Source organism: Monopterus albus, unplaced genomic scaffold, assembly GCF_001952655.1.
Source record: "Monopterus albus unplaced genomic scaffold, M_albus_1.0 scaffold56.1, whole genome shotgun sequence".
In the NCBI taxonomy this organism is placed as follows: Eukaryota; Metazoa; Chordata; class Actinopteri; order Synbranchiformes; family Synbranchidae; genus Monopterus; species Monopterus albus.
The window spans coordinates 652,072-668,809 of record NW_018127936.1 but is presented as its reverse complement, the minus strand read 5'-3'; the positions used below and the strand labels follow the sequence as shown (position 1 = coordinate 668,809).

Sequence of the window (16,738 nt, the reverse complement as noted above, 5' to 3'; positions counted from 1 at the left end):
AGAGGAGAGGAGAGGAGAGCAGGAGGGGAGGGGAAAGAAACTCAGAGCATCATGGGGCCCCCCAGCAGCCTAGGCCTATAGCAGCATAACTAAGGGAAGGCTCAGGGTCACCTGATCCAGCCCTAACTATAAGCTTTATCAAAAAGGAACGTCTTAAGTCTAATCTTAAAGGTAGAGAGGGTGTCCGCCTCCTGAACTGAGACTGGGAGTTGGTTCCATAGGAGAGGAGCTTGATAGCTAAAGGCTCTGCCTCCCATTCTGCTTCTGTGGACTCTAGGAACCACAAGTAAACCTGCACTGTGAGAGCGAAGTGCTCTGTTAGGATGATAAGGCTCTACGAGGTCTTTAAGATACGATGGAGCCTTGTCATTAAGGGCTTTGTATGTTAGGACAAGGATTTTAAATTCTATTCTGAATTTTACAGGGAGCCAGTGGAGAGAAGCTAATATGGGAGAAATATGATCTCTCTTGCTAGTTCCTGTCAGTATTCTGGCTGTAGCATTTTGGATTAACTAGAGGCTTTTTATGGAATTATTGGGACATCCTGATGGTAAAGAGTTACAGTAGTCCAGCCTGGAAGTAACAAATGCATGGACCAGTTTTTCAGCATCACTTTGAGACAGGATGCTCCTGTCTACATGTATCCTGTATGTATTAGAGATTGACCAATATTTTTAGATATTGATGCAACAATAGCCTCACAGAGGAAAATCAAAATGATTATCAATGGACAGTGAATGGAATCATCTGTTTTGTTTTGCAGACACTATTGGGCCTTCAAGGTGGAACCATACTCCTACATGGTTAAAGTTGGTGTGGTGTCTGACTCGAAGCTGGTGGAATGGTTTCACAATCCTAGAGATACCAGCAGCCCAAGGTAAATACAAGCCCATGTCTATGTACTACACACAACACGGTTTGCCCATAGTAGATGTGTGGAGAAACGGAAACCTTTCTATAACTCACTGCAATATACACAGATGCACACAATCTCAGTACAGGGGTAATTGTGCTCGAGTCCAGTGATGTAAGAAAATGTTCATGTCATTCTTGCTGGATGTGTTTGATTTGATCGGGTCATGTAAAGAGCACAGTTGCATAAATAAATTTGAATTCTATAGTAATTGCATAATGGATGCAAGGTGACTATAAAAAAAAAAAAATTCAAAGTGTGTAGTTTTCCCTCCTAAATAAAATGCCTGAAATCATCACAAGTCCTTGTTTGAGAAACATGGGTCCAAGTGTATTTTGAATTGAGGCAGATTATCACTGCCTCAGTTTTACACCTGGTTAACAGGCTTTCACATAAGATGTAACATTGTCCATTTGACACAGTGTAACAAACCTGTCTCTCTGTTCCCCCTTTCTTTTAACCAGGTTTGACCATGACAGTGGACATGACAGCGGCAGTGAGGACGCGTGCTATGACGTGTCCCAGCCCTTCACCCTCCTCACACTGGGCATGGGAAAACTCTTCATCCCCAAGGCCACGTCGTCATCCTCTGTTTCTACCGCAAACGCATCGTCCGGTGACCCTGGCAAGCGTGTGCTTCCCATGCCACTGCGCTTGGGTGTATGCCTAGATTATGACACGTGCCGGGTGTATTTTTATGATGCTGACAGCATGAGGTGCCTTTACGAGAGGCAGGTAGATTGTTCGGGAATAATGTATCCAGCCTTCGGCCTCATGGGAAGCAGCAAGATTCAACTGGAGGAGTTGATCACCACTAAAAAACTGACCTTCTAAGGAGGTGTGGAGTTTACTGCTTTAGGACTTATTTAATCTTGGCATGTTCTAGAAAGAGCTGGTTTTATTGACAGGGTGATAGAATACAATCCAGACTGAATGTCAGCAGAGGCAAATGTGATCAGGACCTTTGGTCTAGATGTGAAAATGGGATCTCTGCCAGAGATTGGCCTGTATAATGGATGATCCACTGATGATGATGATGATGACACTGAATCAGTGTCCACATACAGAGGTCTTGAGAAATTGGTATAAATGTGAAAGGTCTACATACCAAAGTCTCTGCATCTGATAATTGTCTTTGACCTGATTTTTTAAATTCTGCTGCGTTAAACTATTAACCACTGGCTACCAAGTTAATCTGCTGCCAGTCTTCATTATTTTAACATGAAATGCCTTCCATCTTACACTTTTTCTTTTGCTAGATTTAAGATAAAGTTGTGTGTATTGAGTGGTTCGTGTTTCTGTAACTGTTTAAACATAGCAGCATAGGTTTAGATGTAATCTTAATGTCTGGACCTGAGCCTTGTGACCGCTTTTGAAGCTAGTGCCTTTATTTAATTTATTTTCTAAGGAAATTGGTCACTTTGTTCTGTCAAGCAGAAGTTGTCATTGCACAAGCATTACAGAAATGCTAATAAGCATAAATACTTGGTGGTTTCAGACCCTGGTGTCAAAGTTAATGGTTCATTATGACTTATTTACCTTATTACAGAAACACTACTTTTGCTTTGTGCTCTTTTGCACAATATGGTATGAAGCATTACATGATAAACTACACAATCTCATTTTGATCACGCCTTAGTTTGATTCTTCACTTCAAATGGTGCAGACATGCTATAGTCAGCATATTCTCATTTTGTCACGCTCGAGCATTCACCTTCACTAACATAAACCTGAATCTAGGAGTAGCTGCTTGCATTTAAAAGCCTCTCACTGTTTGCACTCTCCTGTGCCACAGCGCTGAATGTGACATAAAATAACAAAGCCTAAAGCTAGCAGGTATGATACCATGTATTTGCAGTCAACATCACTTTGACTATTAATGGCTGCATCTGTCAAAGCTTGTTTGGATACTGGTGCTGACTTGAGTGTTGCACTCTTTGTCTTTAAAGTGCTATATAGCTAGACTTGCTCAGTGCAACACAGCTTTGTGGCCTCACAGCTGTTAAACAGTTTACAAAGAATGCAGTAATTCAGGTTCTTACAAGAAGTGCTATTGCAAAACACTGTTCACCACTCTTTGCTATCAACACCACCGTTTACTTGTAGTACAGTGACATGAAGTGTAGCACGTTAGCATCTCACTAGTGAGTTTGGCTCTGACACCTACAAGTGGTTGAGTTGGCTTTGATTAAATTAGCTCGGATGTTTACGCAAGTCTGGACTGTTTGCTGGACAACCGCACTTGGCTTTATGTAGACTGGATTTATTTAGAAGTTCATGTACACAATATTTTGATAAGGGAATCATTTCCTCAGGTTTTTGGCCCTGATAGGGGCCCAGTGCTTCCTACCATGATCCATCAGGCCTGGGAAAACCTTAACCGATGTACCTTTCCTCACATAAGTTTGACTTGCAGCTTTGTTCATAGGTCCAATATCTTTACCTTCTCTTTAATGGCGCATTATAAGCTTTTTTTTTTTTTTTTAAGATTCTTTGTACATAGTATTTCCACTGAAATAAATTATGTCTTATGTTATAGTTGGTGTTTGCTAGTGGACACGACTGTTGTGATTGCTGTATGCAGATGTTTCAGCTGCTTTTGTCAATTGAGTGTCACATGGCACTTGTTCGTCCTTCTACATGAATTGGGTTGGATTAGTTAACTTGTATTGGTTATAGGTTATGGAACACATTGGGTTTTGTTTTGGGGCAAACACATGTTCCTACGTTTAGCTGGACAGAAGTAGTCCAGTCCCAACAGTGTTGGTGTGGGGGGGGGGGGGGGTGGGGGCGGGGTGCATATTGCGTCTAATGTGTTACTGTCAATTATTTTCACTGCGATCTTCAGACTTGAACCCTGTTTTCTGAATTTTAAAATTGTTTGGACATCTTTTAAAACCACAAACTGATGTATAGTTTTATTTTTATTAAAGAATGTATGTGTTAATTACAGAACACATAGCTGAATGTTTTTGTGAATTTCTGCTTTGTTTCACTTGGTCACAAAACATTTGTATGTAGTTACAGAAATCTGAAAATAGGCTTGTAATCTCAACTTTCAGTAATGAATTTACAACCAAATATTTTGCAGACTGGCTCTCAATCAAATTCCAAGTTAGCACTTTAAAGTCTGCAGCTGTTTGGCTCTGCACATGTGTATAATATCTGTGCAATATTAAAAAGGCTGTGGAGCCCAAGAGAACAGTTTAGACAGCCATGGGGTTATTGAGATAATGTGCACTATTAATTTGTAATGGGCTTTTCCTTGAATTTCAAACACTACTTGGTTTTCTTAGTAGCACTCAAGTTGTCTGAATTCTAGATTAGTGACACTGCACCCTTGTCTTCTCCAGACGATTTGGCTATAGTGTGTGTGTAATTGGTGTGGGTGTGTGTGTGGTATGTAAATGTGGAAATAGTTCTTTGCTGTGTGGGGATTTAATCAAATAAAACTAGTGTTTTTAAATGTTCTCATATCTTGTTTATGCAGTTATAGTTGGTTTTGGTTTATTTAATTATATATATATATATAAAGAATTTATCAGCTGTGGTAGGCACACACCTATTTAGGCAACCTTTTTTTATTTTTCCTCTTTCTCAGTCATTCCTTGCAGAATGCTTACAGTTCAGAAATGCTGTCCTGCATACACTGCACATTTGAGACCCACAGATCTAGTGTATTTACATACCTGGATACTGTGAAAGCATTGCAAAACTGTAATCATAACTAGTTCATGTTTAGAATGTTTGGTTTTTTACATTATACTTGTTTCAGTAGGACATTTGCTTTCAGGAATGGTGTGTGAATGTGCACAAACAAAGATTACAGGGACATAATTTAAGTTCCTGAGCTGCCTTTACACTGTTGGACTACATTACATACAAAATGAGCTTTTACCTTTTGCAAAGTCATATTTATATATTACTAAATGCATATTGATTTACAATGCTATTTAAATTCTTAACTTTTTGTGTTTAATCCTAACTCCATATTTTGACTATTTCAGTCTCTGTACATCTCACTGTTACAATTTCTACATATTTGCCATATATTTTGTAGCTTTGGGGTTTTGTGCTTCATTTTGCATCCAGTACTGTAAAATGTACCGATGTTTGTCACACAATGCCATCAGGGAGGCATTTGATCAGCCTCAAATATTGATAAGTTTTACTTCGTCTTTTAATTAAATCCAAAATGTTACTTTTAACTTTTAGCAGTTAAGTAAATACAAGCCATTGTTTGATGCGGTCTAGATAGAAGAAAAACGGTGAAATCCAAATCTAGTAGGGCTAGCCTATGATTCTGCAATTGAAATCCTCATAGGTGGTGGTCTAGGTGGGAAATGTGCCGATGTTAACGTCGTGCCCCAAGATGGGTTTATTGATGATAATCTTCGGGGAAACTATCCAGGGATCCACCTGCTGAAGGATGCTGGGCTGTGGAAGTAGGAGGAGCAGGAAGACGACGTCATGCACGCGACCTGTCGTCGTAACGCGGAAGAGACGGAGGAGGAAAGAAGTCTCCACGTCACTGAGGTGTAATATTGGTGTCAGTACAACACAAGGTGTTAGCTACCCCAGGACGCTTTCAGTACCGTTGTACAATATAATTACAGACTCCTTCCTGTAGGTTATCCCGTGTGAGCCCAAAGCGAGGATCGTGTATTTCGGCACTGAGTGGCCTCGGTAGAGACACCGGGACTCCGCTGAAGGTAACGGACGTTAACCGTCGTTTGTGTGTTTGGCTGCCTGCTGCTAGCTAGCCCGGCTACTGTGCTTCATACGAGCACCGGTGACCTTTGCAACTATAAAGAACCGACACAGTGCATTTTATGGATACAAAGTCGTAGGGAGCATTAACCCCAGAGTCCACACGGACACGGCTAGCTAGTCTGGAGGCTTCACAGCGCTGTCGGTTTGGAGGTTGTTGGTGCCCCGCTGGGCTGCTGCTGGTTACATGCATCTCTCCATCTCATGCACACTCTACTATCTGACAATTAGTAACTGCTAATTTATGCGCACACTAACGGCAACACACAGTAGCAGCCGGCAACAGTGGGTTGTTGTGATTTTGATGTTGCAGACTAAAACGTGGAGAAACCTCCGATCACTAATCATTAAAAGGTGTTGCTGTATCAGTAACCGAGACAGACTTCTCTGTGACTATAAACAAAAAATGTCGTTATTACTTGGTGCTTCTAATGCCATGTATTTGGTTTCAAATTGGTGAATGATTTTGTGGGTTTGCTTGTGTTCTCTGTGTTTGCAGCGCCTGTGTTGTCAGATGGCATGTTTGTCTTTTGCTTGTGTCTTGACAATTTGCATGTGTTTTCTTATGTCTCAGTACATTGAGCCTGCAGCACCATCGTTTTCTCTGTTAATACATTAGGCCTATTGACATAGATTAGTACAGAGATATTTGGTAAAAAAAAGTAGGTGAATTTTGTGTGGACAGCATCAGCCACCCTAACACCGGAGCCAGCCAGCTCCTTCTATGAAAATACCCCCCCCCCAGGATGAAAGTAATACTTAAACTTAATGAGACACTGTTACATTTGTTTAAAGTAATCTCCAGGTGACATATCAGTCACCAGCTTGTATAAAGTATATTGTTTTCAGTCAGTATTACAATAGTGTGTTATTGTGTGATGTTCCAAGATTATGGGTGGATGAAATATGTGGTTGCCCTTATGAAAAAGCTCCCATTAAGAACCTGTCTTATAGGAAACACCCAGTTCTTTCTTCGCACCTCATACACACCTTAGCTGGCAGATGATCACATATCGGTGTAAAACTATATTTAGCCTATTACAGGCTCATGCTGCAGGGTGTGTTGATAACACCAAGCAAACTACACAGCTGTGCAGGAATAAATGAGTTATGGTACATTATTAGGAGCATGACAGGGGGTTACCATGAACTCCTAGTTATTGATTTTGAAACAGTGCCATACTAACATGTTTTGACTGATATGAGAATGTGCATTAATGTCCTGATTTTGAAACTGAAAGATGGTGCTGTAGTCGAATATGTCAGCAAACCACTATTTTTCTGTTGTTTATGGAAAGTCCTGAAAGGTATTAAACAGAACTTAAGATGAAGAGAATTCACCTGTCTGTGAAGATTTCAACATGCTTCTTTATCCTGTACATTGTGAGGTGTGACAGTGAATGAGGATTTTTATATTGTATTTGTATCGATTATATTACATTGTAATTAAATTTTGTGACTGATAAGAATAATAATATTATAAAAACGATGCTTTCTAAGTTGATATCAGACACAAACCTATTCGGCCTTTGCTTTTACTGGCTGACATTATGTTGTTCACCTATCAATGTTAACGTCTGTGAGAAACTTAACATTGTGGCTCATTGTGGGAAGTCAATGGAAAATGAAAGCACTGAAATAATCGGGAAATGAAACGCTGTAGATTGCAAGCGTCTGTACAATTATTAATCTATTACTGACTGACTGTTGGGCTAGTACGCTCTGAAATGGGCCTGATTTAGACAGTCGAAAGTCACACAAAATTCAAGTCAAACTGTTTGTGCTTTATTTGGTACAACATTATCACTACAGCAGTGTTGAGAAAAGAGAAGAGGAAATGAGATGAGGTGAAGTTCTGCCTCTGTTATGCAGGTCGTGTCACTTTTTGTGCAGTGACCGAGCAATGAGGAAGTTTGCACCTGCTTCACTTCTTCCTGTAGACTTTAGCCAGGGCAGAGTTCATACGTACTTAATTATTGAGGATTTCTTATTACCCCTGAGTGGTAAGGTCACTAACAGAGGCATTATCAATCTGTTTTAATCTCTGTCGAATTAGCTGGAGGATGTTTACCTTGTCTTAATGAACCAGGTCAGAGTGCCATGACCTGGTCAAATGGCTGTGTGGTGGAGTGACAACGTAATGTCTCAAATGTGTTTGACAGCCTATAGTAATCCAGGGCACACAGAGCAAAGTGTGGCAGCATTTTTTTGTGTGTTCACTGTGTATGTCATTATTTTAAATGATAATTGACCTTCTTTGTCATGACAATATTTATGAACATTTTATGTTGAGGTAAAATGGTATGTAAACAGGAATTACATCACTGTGTATTTAAAGCTTAATCAAATTTACTTTCAAGGAGCGACACACTCATAAGCCACTTCAGTAAAGGCTGTTAATGTAAGCTTATTACACAGACCAAAAGCAAAGCACTTCAGTAGCTCTCACAGAAGCAGGTTCTTTAGCATTACAAGGACTGCACTGTCACTGTTAGGCTCATTAATTGCAGATAACTTTAGCATTACAAGGACTGCACTGTCACAGTTAGGCTCATTAATTGCAGATAACAATGAAAATGAATTGTTTATGTCTTTATTTAATGTCTCTCAACACATGAAACTATTGTCAGTTTTTAGCTTGACATTTTTGGTGACAGTGGTGCGGTGGGTAGCATAGTCGTCTCCCAACCAGAAGGTTGAAGGTTCAAATCTCAGTGCCTCCAGTCTACGTGTCGAAGTGTCCTTGGGCAAGACCCTGAACCCCCCCCCCCCCTTATTGGCCATCATACTTTGCCAATAAAGGTGATTGTCCTATTATCCTTATCCTTGGTCGGACGGTGCAGATGAGAGAGTACCTGATGTAGCTAAGCTACAGGCCAGGAGATTAAGTCTTGTCCAGTGTTAAAGTTCATGTTTTTATTCCAATCAGTGTGAGAATTTGGCAAATTTTCAGTTTTTGCCACTGTAAAGTGAATATTTTTGTGTTTTGGCTGTTGACTGGAGTTCTCAGGGGCTTGTTTCATGATTTTTTGACCCAAAAATAAATAAATAAATAAATTGAATGAATTAGTCAATATCTAACATAAGATGGATGTTTCAACGTAATCTAGTCTATGATCTAGAGCAATAGATGGTTTTCATGTCCCACACTAGAGAGTGTACTGCATGGCTACAGATTTATTGTCAAGGTTATTGAGTGTCTTATCACTTACAGGCGCATTAACTAAGATTTTACACATTGTTTGATACATTGGGTGAAAATGGGACAGAACATGGTGTCTTTCAGCTATCCCACCCCCCTCCATGACACTCTGCTGCCTGCAGCCCTTCTATTCCAGCTTCTCTAGACTGTGTTGTCAAAATATAGTCTGCACATGATTCAGGCCTGTCACCTAGTGAAGGTCATAAGAAGTGTGTTTGAACTGCGAGTAGTCATTTAAAACGGCCAGCTGTGGAAGAACTCTTGTGAACTAAAAGTCTGAAACAGTGGCCACCAGACCAAAGAGGTTGCGTTCTTTTGCGCAGAGAGAGCGTGGGATAAAGAAAGGACAAAATCCAGGGTTAACATTGGCTTGGCTTTTTGAGATGGAGAGTGTTAAAAGCAGTCAAAGGACTTAGATTTTACTTAGATGTGGTGTTCTTCCTTCTGGATTCATTAGCATCTAAAGTTTTGGTAACATTACTGACCCATCATGAACATGATTTAACGTTTGTATTGAATTAATATTCAATTTTGGAGTAATTTGAGCTTTGTGTAACATTAGTGCTAAAACACGACGTTGTCCATGTTGCTAAAGCTAGCTTCAGGTCGGAGGCTGCATTTTGTAAAGTTTGTTGCAACCAGGCATTGTAGGCGACCGTATTGCACGTCATCACTAGGAAACAGTGTGGGAGGGCATGATGGCAGAGACAAAGAACAGTTGGGAGCAGATTATGGTTTTGAGTCTCACTACAACCTCTGGCAACTGAAAAGAAATTAGGCCGATTAGCTTTAAACTTTGAAAATCTGAGTGGTAATTTAATACTATTGACCAGGTTTTCTTTTGGATATATGTTGAATGCAAAACAGTTCTGATTTCAATAAAATGTTTTTTTGTGTTTGTTCCCTAGAGTGCCGCGCTGCTCCAGCTTCTAAATGGGTGAATCGGGCTCACGCCGTTCCACTCTTGTATCCCGCCTGCCAATCTTTCGCCGGAGCAGCAGTAAGAGGCAGGAGTCTCTCCCCTCCTCTCCATCTTCAGGAGGAGTGGGAAATGGCGTCCATACCTCTTCACCTTCCAGCACCAACTCCAGTTCTGGTAGTACTGGGAAACGTCGGAGCCTTTTCAGCACTTCATCTCTCAGTTTCACATCTAAACAGAACAGTGATCCACGTGTCCAGCCAATCAACCTAAACCTCACTCCTCCACTGACACAGGGCACGGATGCAAATGGAAATAACAAGCAGACGATACCAACATCTGTATCGACAGGGTTCATTGATGGTGGTGGACGCCCCAAGTCACGCCACTCATTTGGGTTTGGCAGCCACAGGCAAAAGAAGATCACACAATCTCAGACCAAGGATTTTGACAAAGGATCCTCTTCCTCCTCAACAGCCAATCGAAACGTGTTTATAAACTGCATCAGCAGCTCAGGGACCAATGAGGGCGATGACTCTGGGTTCCTTGATGACTACAGTGGCAGCAGTAATAACAACAAACGGTCTTCACGCCAGAAGAAACAGTCGCTGCTGCCTAAATCTTTCTCAGTTCACCACCGTTTCTCCCGGACCTCTGATCACCACAGACCTCCGGAAGTCAATCTGGAACCTCCAAGCTCTACCACCATGGCTCCAGGGCCAGGAGGGCTTACTCCAGGGTCATGGCCAGGTGAGCTGCTTGGTACCGTTGGTCAGAGCTCTCTCCAGTCCCCAATGATATCAGAGGACCAAACCACAGCAATCACCCCTTCAGAGTTCATCCCTGTCACGGAGGATTCTGTATCTGAGGTGGATGCACTGCCAGCTCCCAGCCCGGGATCTGGTTTATCCTCTGGACCTGCCTCTGTGCCCGGTCCGGCTGCTGACACAGCTCCCCCTGACCCTCCACCTGCTACAGAGAACTTCAGTGTGGCAGTCTCCGCCTCCCAGGTAGTGTGTTCATTGTATGCAATTTACTCTCTTTCTGAAATATCTAAGATTCTTTGGAATCAAATGATCTGAAGTTCAGTATAGATGATAAAAATGCAACAGTTTAATAAGCATGTTAAAATGCCTGAACACATAATTTTTTTCTGCTTGTAAACATACAAGCAAGAGCTTATTTGTAAAAAGGCTGCCTGGTGCTTCGGTAAATGACAGTACAACCACAGGTGTCCTTGAATGTCAAGGATAAAAACCATAAAGGAGGAATATTTATGACCACTTTGTGGAATCTGAAGCGTGGCATAAAAGTTGAGCACCGGACATGAACAGTCCTTTTATTGAAAGAGCTAAGGCCTGAAAAATAGAACCTATGCAAACTGCTCCCCACATTTCACACCTTTGTGCTCACAATTTTTCCACCTTCAAAGAATTGATTGCATTTTATTTCCTGGTAGAGGAGGGAAGTCCAGAAAGGAAACCATTTACCCAATATGCAACAGTTACAAAAACAAAGCCCTGTACTGAGGCTGTTAAAGAGTAAATACTGCATGACTGTGCTGTGTAAAGATTCACACTTTGGTGTCTGAAGACCCAAATATCTACCTGCTAAATGCATGTTAAAGTGGGGTTTTCTCTCTGTAAAATTAGAAGCTTTTTGCCTCATTCGAGTCGCCAGTGACAGAGTTCTGCTTTCCCCAGGTTTTCTTCACTCCAGTCCAGTCCAGCACTGAAAAACCTTTACTCCCTGACACCAGCACAGCCAACAACACAGACTACGATACTGCTGTTTCCCTCTCAGAGCCAGAGACAGCTGTACCTTGTCCACCTCTGCTGGAACAATCGCTGGAAGAGAAGAGGGAGAGGGAGGAGGAGAGAAAGGAAGCGAGTGAAGTGGTGTCAGCAGAGGAGAGCAAGGAGTTGGTGGAAGACAGGAAAGTGGGTTACCAGACAGAAACCACAAGTGAGAGCGAGGCATGTGTGGTACGCAGCGAGGGTTGCCACTCCAACCCAGAGCAATCGGAAAGGAGACCAAGGCACACGCTCTCTTTTCAAGAAAGAGGAAGTTTCTGTGGGTGCCATGAACCCAGGTCCTCTCACTTGAGGAAACCACATGCAGGTATGAAACTCATGCAAGCACTAGCAGGTTAATCACAGATCTACACATAAAGCCACAGACACACACAGATATCACACACACGTGTACAGTGTGAGTCACAGGATCAGGTTGCATGACAACTGAGACACAGCGGCAGATACAAACTTAGTTGCTTAACGACCATTTGTTGTTACCTTTTGTGATGAGGGCTCCATGAAATAGCTGACCAGGTGTTTTATCTCAAAGGCAGCAACAGATTTGGCTTAGCTGTGCAGTGGTGACGTTTCTGGATGTAAACAGTTAAGTCTGCTGTACATGTAGCCTGTTGTTTGCTAGTATGACTGACTTTGTTGACTTCAGTGTATGTTCTGCTATATTCCCTTCATTCTTTTGATCTTTGCTCAATTTGAGGTTATTTGTAGAAAATGTAATAATTATATTGAACGTAATAACAATAAAAGCACTGCATACGGCCACCTGTAAACTCTGCTTTTTACTAGAAAAAATAAAGAATAAGGCTGTCCATTTACTATATTAATAGTATTTTCAGCAATCTCCATACAGAGACTAAAACCAACAGGATTAGGTTGTTCATCTGTGCAATACATCTCCCTCGTTGTTCAAAACCATTAAAAACACATCAGGGAAACACACCACCGCACCGGGTGACACATTTTTTCCCATTATGACACCCCAACCTTGACCATGTTCACCCAAAGGCTCCGTGCTGCCATAATTTCCTGAGGTTAGTGTGAGTCAGAGACAACTGCACATGCGCCAGATCTTGCACAAGCTCTTGTGTGAGCTCTCAGCTTTGTTTATCTTCCGCTAGCTCTTCAGACTCGGGTCTGGGATTTGCTGATGAAGAAATGTGTCACCCACTGCAGCGGTGTGTTTCACTGATGTGTTTTTAATAACTTTTGAGCAACGACGTCTGTGCCATAGACCTCCATCATACTGATGGACATTAACCGTGAGCAGAGGCAATTCATTGTTAAGTGTCTGTATGGGGAGTGTTGAAAATACTGCTAACATAGAAAATGACCAACCTTATCTTTTAAGGCACCACATCAATTTTTGGCGATGTTCATTCATAAATGTGATAGGACCACATTAGTAGTAGTAGTATACAGTCACTATTATCTATGTATTCATCAAAAATATATATAATCTCTACCAAAATGAGTGAGAGGTAAACTTTTATTAGGTGGTGGAAATGATGCCATGCTCCTGCTCTTTCAGCGCTGTTTGGTATTATTACTTCGTTATACATGGCTGAACAAGCGAGCAAGTGTGATCAACATAGCCAATAAAAATCTTTGACAGTTCATTACCAAGCCTTTCAAGGACATTGCCCTAGGAAACTGGCAAGTGGCAGTGATGCAGATTGGTGTAATCAGAATCAAAGTATTATCAGTTCTACTCGATGATTGAAAACCGCTGCATGAGTAATATGGACAACATTGTGTTTTCCCAACTTCCAAATTGTCTGGTAATACAAAGTTTTGGTAAAAGTATTACAAGAAAGTTATTAGCTTTAGTTCCCTTGTAGCTGTCACTCCTTCTAGCAGTAACTCGCGACACTTAATCTGACAAAATGTCTGTGGTCTAATAAATCACTAGCAGTTGTGGGTTGACAGGAATGAAACAGTGTTTGTCATACAGATTTTTTTTTTCTTAAACAAAGATGATTTGTACTATCATTTTAGCTGGTGTGGTAACATTAAATAAACGTGCAGCTGCTGCTACTGTTTAAGTGCATATTACCAAAACTGAAATGTCACTTTAATGCTCTGTAGTTGAACTGCGACGGCATAAGAGAGTTGCCGCAATGTATTGGAATCCATGCTTGCAGTAAACTGCAGTTGTCCTGACTACAGTGTTGATAGGATGAGCTGTTGGACTCCACAAAAACAGAATTTTACTGTATTCATTTTTGCTAACAGTGTCTGCCCTGTGGTGTGTGGGTGTCCATGTACTATAGGTCTGAATTTTCTTTGTGGTTATGGTCTGGGTTGGAGACATGGTAACAATGGGGCTTCCTGCAAAGCCAGAACTGTACATATCCATGTTCTTTTTTGTTCCAGTTCATAAGGACAAAGACAAGAAAGAAGACACATCCACATAAGAGAAGCTCTGTGTGTATGTGGTTGTGTGAGTGTATGGTTGGAATGAAGTGTTGTTTTTTTTTTCCCCCTTCCAAATATGTTCATTCACTATTGAGTTTTATTGGTATAGGCGCTCGACCAAAACTTGATTATTAAAGAACCAGTATAAATACCACTTGGTCAAACCTTTATGGCTAAAAGACTTCATAAAGGGAAGACTGAACTTCATTAAAATGCTGAATAACTAAGAGTAAGTCATTACATTTTATGAAAGAAACCTTATTTTCTACAGATAATAGGACTGACTGTTGCCAATAGGAAATATATTAAAAAGATGATTATGTGACTACTGCCGTTTGCAGCAATTTAACTTAAATGATTCCCTTCTCACCTTCAGATTTTATGTCTCATTCCTCCAGCTTCTCTGTGTAGTAGTGTCAGCCCTTATCATGAGGTGATGCGGATGGAGAGGCGTCTGCGATCCTCATCTGAAGGGGCTGGTGGGCCGCGTATCCATGGAAACCACAGAGATGCCCCAGGCATGGAGGGATGTGGTCTGCTTAAACACAGAAACAACTCCTCGTCATCCAAACTGGGAAGTCTGGTAGGTATCACGAGTACTGAAGTAAATCATATGGTTTATTTTATGATTAGTATGGTTAGGTCAAGCTTAATCATCACCAAATTACACTAGACACTAGTAGTGTGGGTATGAAACAAACAGTGTAGTGTGTGTGTGTAATAGTTTGCACCCTAATTAGGATGTTGAGGTAAAACACAATTAGACCCTAGACACACACACGTATGTGAGTTCAGTTAGTGTGACTAAATAGCCTATTATGTGCCACCTCCTCTTCTGTACATCCTGACAGTTTCAGACGCAAAGCCAAGTGAAAGTACTTCACATTAGTTATAAAGCAGTTACACGGATGAACAAACACAATGAAGGAGAAAATAGAATTGGAATAGAAAAATGAAACATAATAATAGACCAAAAATATATTTATTTTGTGCAGCAGTGTCCATCTTAACTAATAGTTTCACTAATCCAAAATATGTTTGTATTTTTTGTGTCCCTGTGTGCTGTGACTTGAGGTGTGGGGTAAGAAATGGGGCAAAAATATTGAAGTAGGCTTTTTTTAAAAGAAATGTAGCTACTTTTGTCCTTTTTCAGTCTTCCTCTAGTGCTTGTTGCTGTTCATTGTGCTGCTGGGCAAATTTTACATGCGTTGAAATGACCTGAACACATTGTTTGCTCATCTAAAAGATTTTTAGGCTTTGCAGATGTATGATTAGGGAGGCCTCCTAGTCACCCCCAGTACCCAAGTGTGCTAGTGTATCACAAGCGTCTGTCCATGAAAATACCAACAGTGTTCCAGCATCCCCAGGGCACAGTTTGAAGATCATCTCAGAAATGGATTTGAACTTGCTTTGAGATGTAAAAAATGTTTAATGGAATGTAAATTTAATGATGAGGTGAAGTGCTGTATTGACTTTGCCAAATCAAGGAAGGAAGATGCGTTCTGCCTCCTAGAGATGAATGTGCTTTGGTACGTTCAATCCCAGAACAACAGCAAAGGACCTTTTGAACACACTGGTGGAAACGGGTACCAAAGTATTTATATGCATGGTAAAACAAGTCCTATATCGATATAACTTGAAAGGCTGCTCAGCAAGAAAGAAGCCGCCATACAAAAGGCAGGCTATGGTTTGCGGCTACGCATGGGCACAAAGATCTTACTTTTTGGAGAAATGTCCTGTGGTCTGATGAAACAAAAATTGAGCTGTTTGGCTATAATGACCCTCTATATGTCCGGAGGAAAAACGACATTATAACTAGACCTCACACTTATAACCATAAATTGCTCATCATACCACTCAGAAAGGAGACACAGTCTGTTTCCCAGAGATGAACATACCTTGGTCTGAATGGTACAAATCAATCCCAGAACAACAGCAAGACATGATCTCAACAACATCTCAAGGCATCAGCCAGGAAGTTAAAGCTTGGTCACAAATGGGATTTCCAAATGGACAATGACCCCAAGCAGACTTCCAAAGCTGTGGCAAAATGGCTTAAGAACAACAAAGTCAAAGTATTGAAGTGGAATGTTTATAGGATTAAATATCAGGAGTTGTGAAAAACTGAATGTAGATGCATTTGGCTAAGGAGTATGTAAACTTCTAACTTCAACTGTATATAAAAAACTTTTCAGCGGTCTTTGTTGATGCATACTGTAGCTCTATGTACTTTTGTTTATAGCTGCAGTTGTGTATAGGTTGGTTTTCTTACCACACACAAAGAAGCTGAGTGAGAGGAAAGCTAGTTTAAGTCAGTCCCATTTATTTTACCAGGGACTATAGGTTTCTCCTGAGAGATTACACAGCACATTGCTGTGTACTTTGCACACTGCATCGATATCTGGACATAGACTTCACCAAACATTGAATAACCTCTTCCTTTCCTGTTTGGGGCCTACAAAGGGGACTTCTGGGGGTAGGAGCCTGGGAGTCTATAGTAAATTATGTACCACAACACTTTTAGCTTGAAACAAATGTGTTGGTTAGCAGAGGGTACTTGTAGCTAATGAAAAAGTCTAGATTGAGACACTTGAGTATTTGCAGTTTGCATTTGCCTGGGTGTAATGTGTACAGTCCCACAGTATGCAGACCTTTGTATCTTCTAAGTAAACATATAATTGAAGCTAGTGAAGTTATGAATAAAA

The 16,738-nt window shown here is 40.9% G+C and overlaps 2 protein-coding genes across 14 annotated transcripts in view; both read left to right on the top strand.

Annotated features, from left to right (window-relative positions):
• Positions 1-3,880, top strand: part of trim36 (tripartite motif containing 36) — a 24,011-nt gene extending 20,131 nt beyond the window's left edge. For all 4 annotated transcript variants that reach the window (XM_020602471.1, XM_020602472.1, XM_020602473.1 and 1 more), the window contains 2 exons: positions 764-877; positions 1,378-3,880. In XM_020602471.1, coding sequence (XP_020458127.1) covers positions 764-877; positions 1,378-1,747 — 484 coding nt within the window. In that variant the 3' untranslated portion in view covers positions 1,748-3,880. The remainder of the gene's footprint in view (positions 1-763; positions 878-1,377) is intronic.
• Positions 3,881-4,931: 1,051 nt separating this feature from the next.
• ccser1 (coiled-coil serine-rich protein 1) overlaps positions 4,932-16,738 on the top strand; it is a 108,323-nt gene continuing 96,516 nt past the window's right edge. For 4 of the 10 annotated variants that reach the window (XR_002275149.1, XM_020602453.1, XM_020602452.1 and 1 more), the window contains exons 1-4: positions 4,934-5,625; positions 9,794-10,814; positions 11,508-11,925; positions 14,432-14,616. Coding sequence is in view for 9 of the 10 variants with exons in the window: in XM_020602453.1 (XP_020458109.1) it covers positions 9,819-10,814; positions 11,508-11,925; positions 14,432-14,616 (1,599 nt within the window). In the remaining variant the exon portion in view is untranslated. Of the gene's footprint in view, positions 5,626-9,793; positions 10,815-11,507; positions 11,926-14,431; positions 14,617-16,738 lie in introns of all 10 variants that reach the window. The other 6 variants (XM_020602447.1, XM_020602448.1, XM_020602450.1 and 3 more) reach the window with 4 other exon arrangements.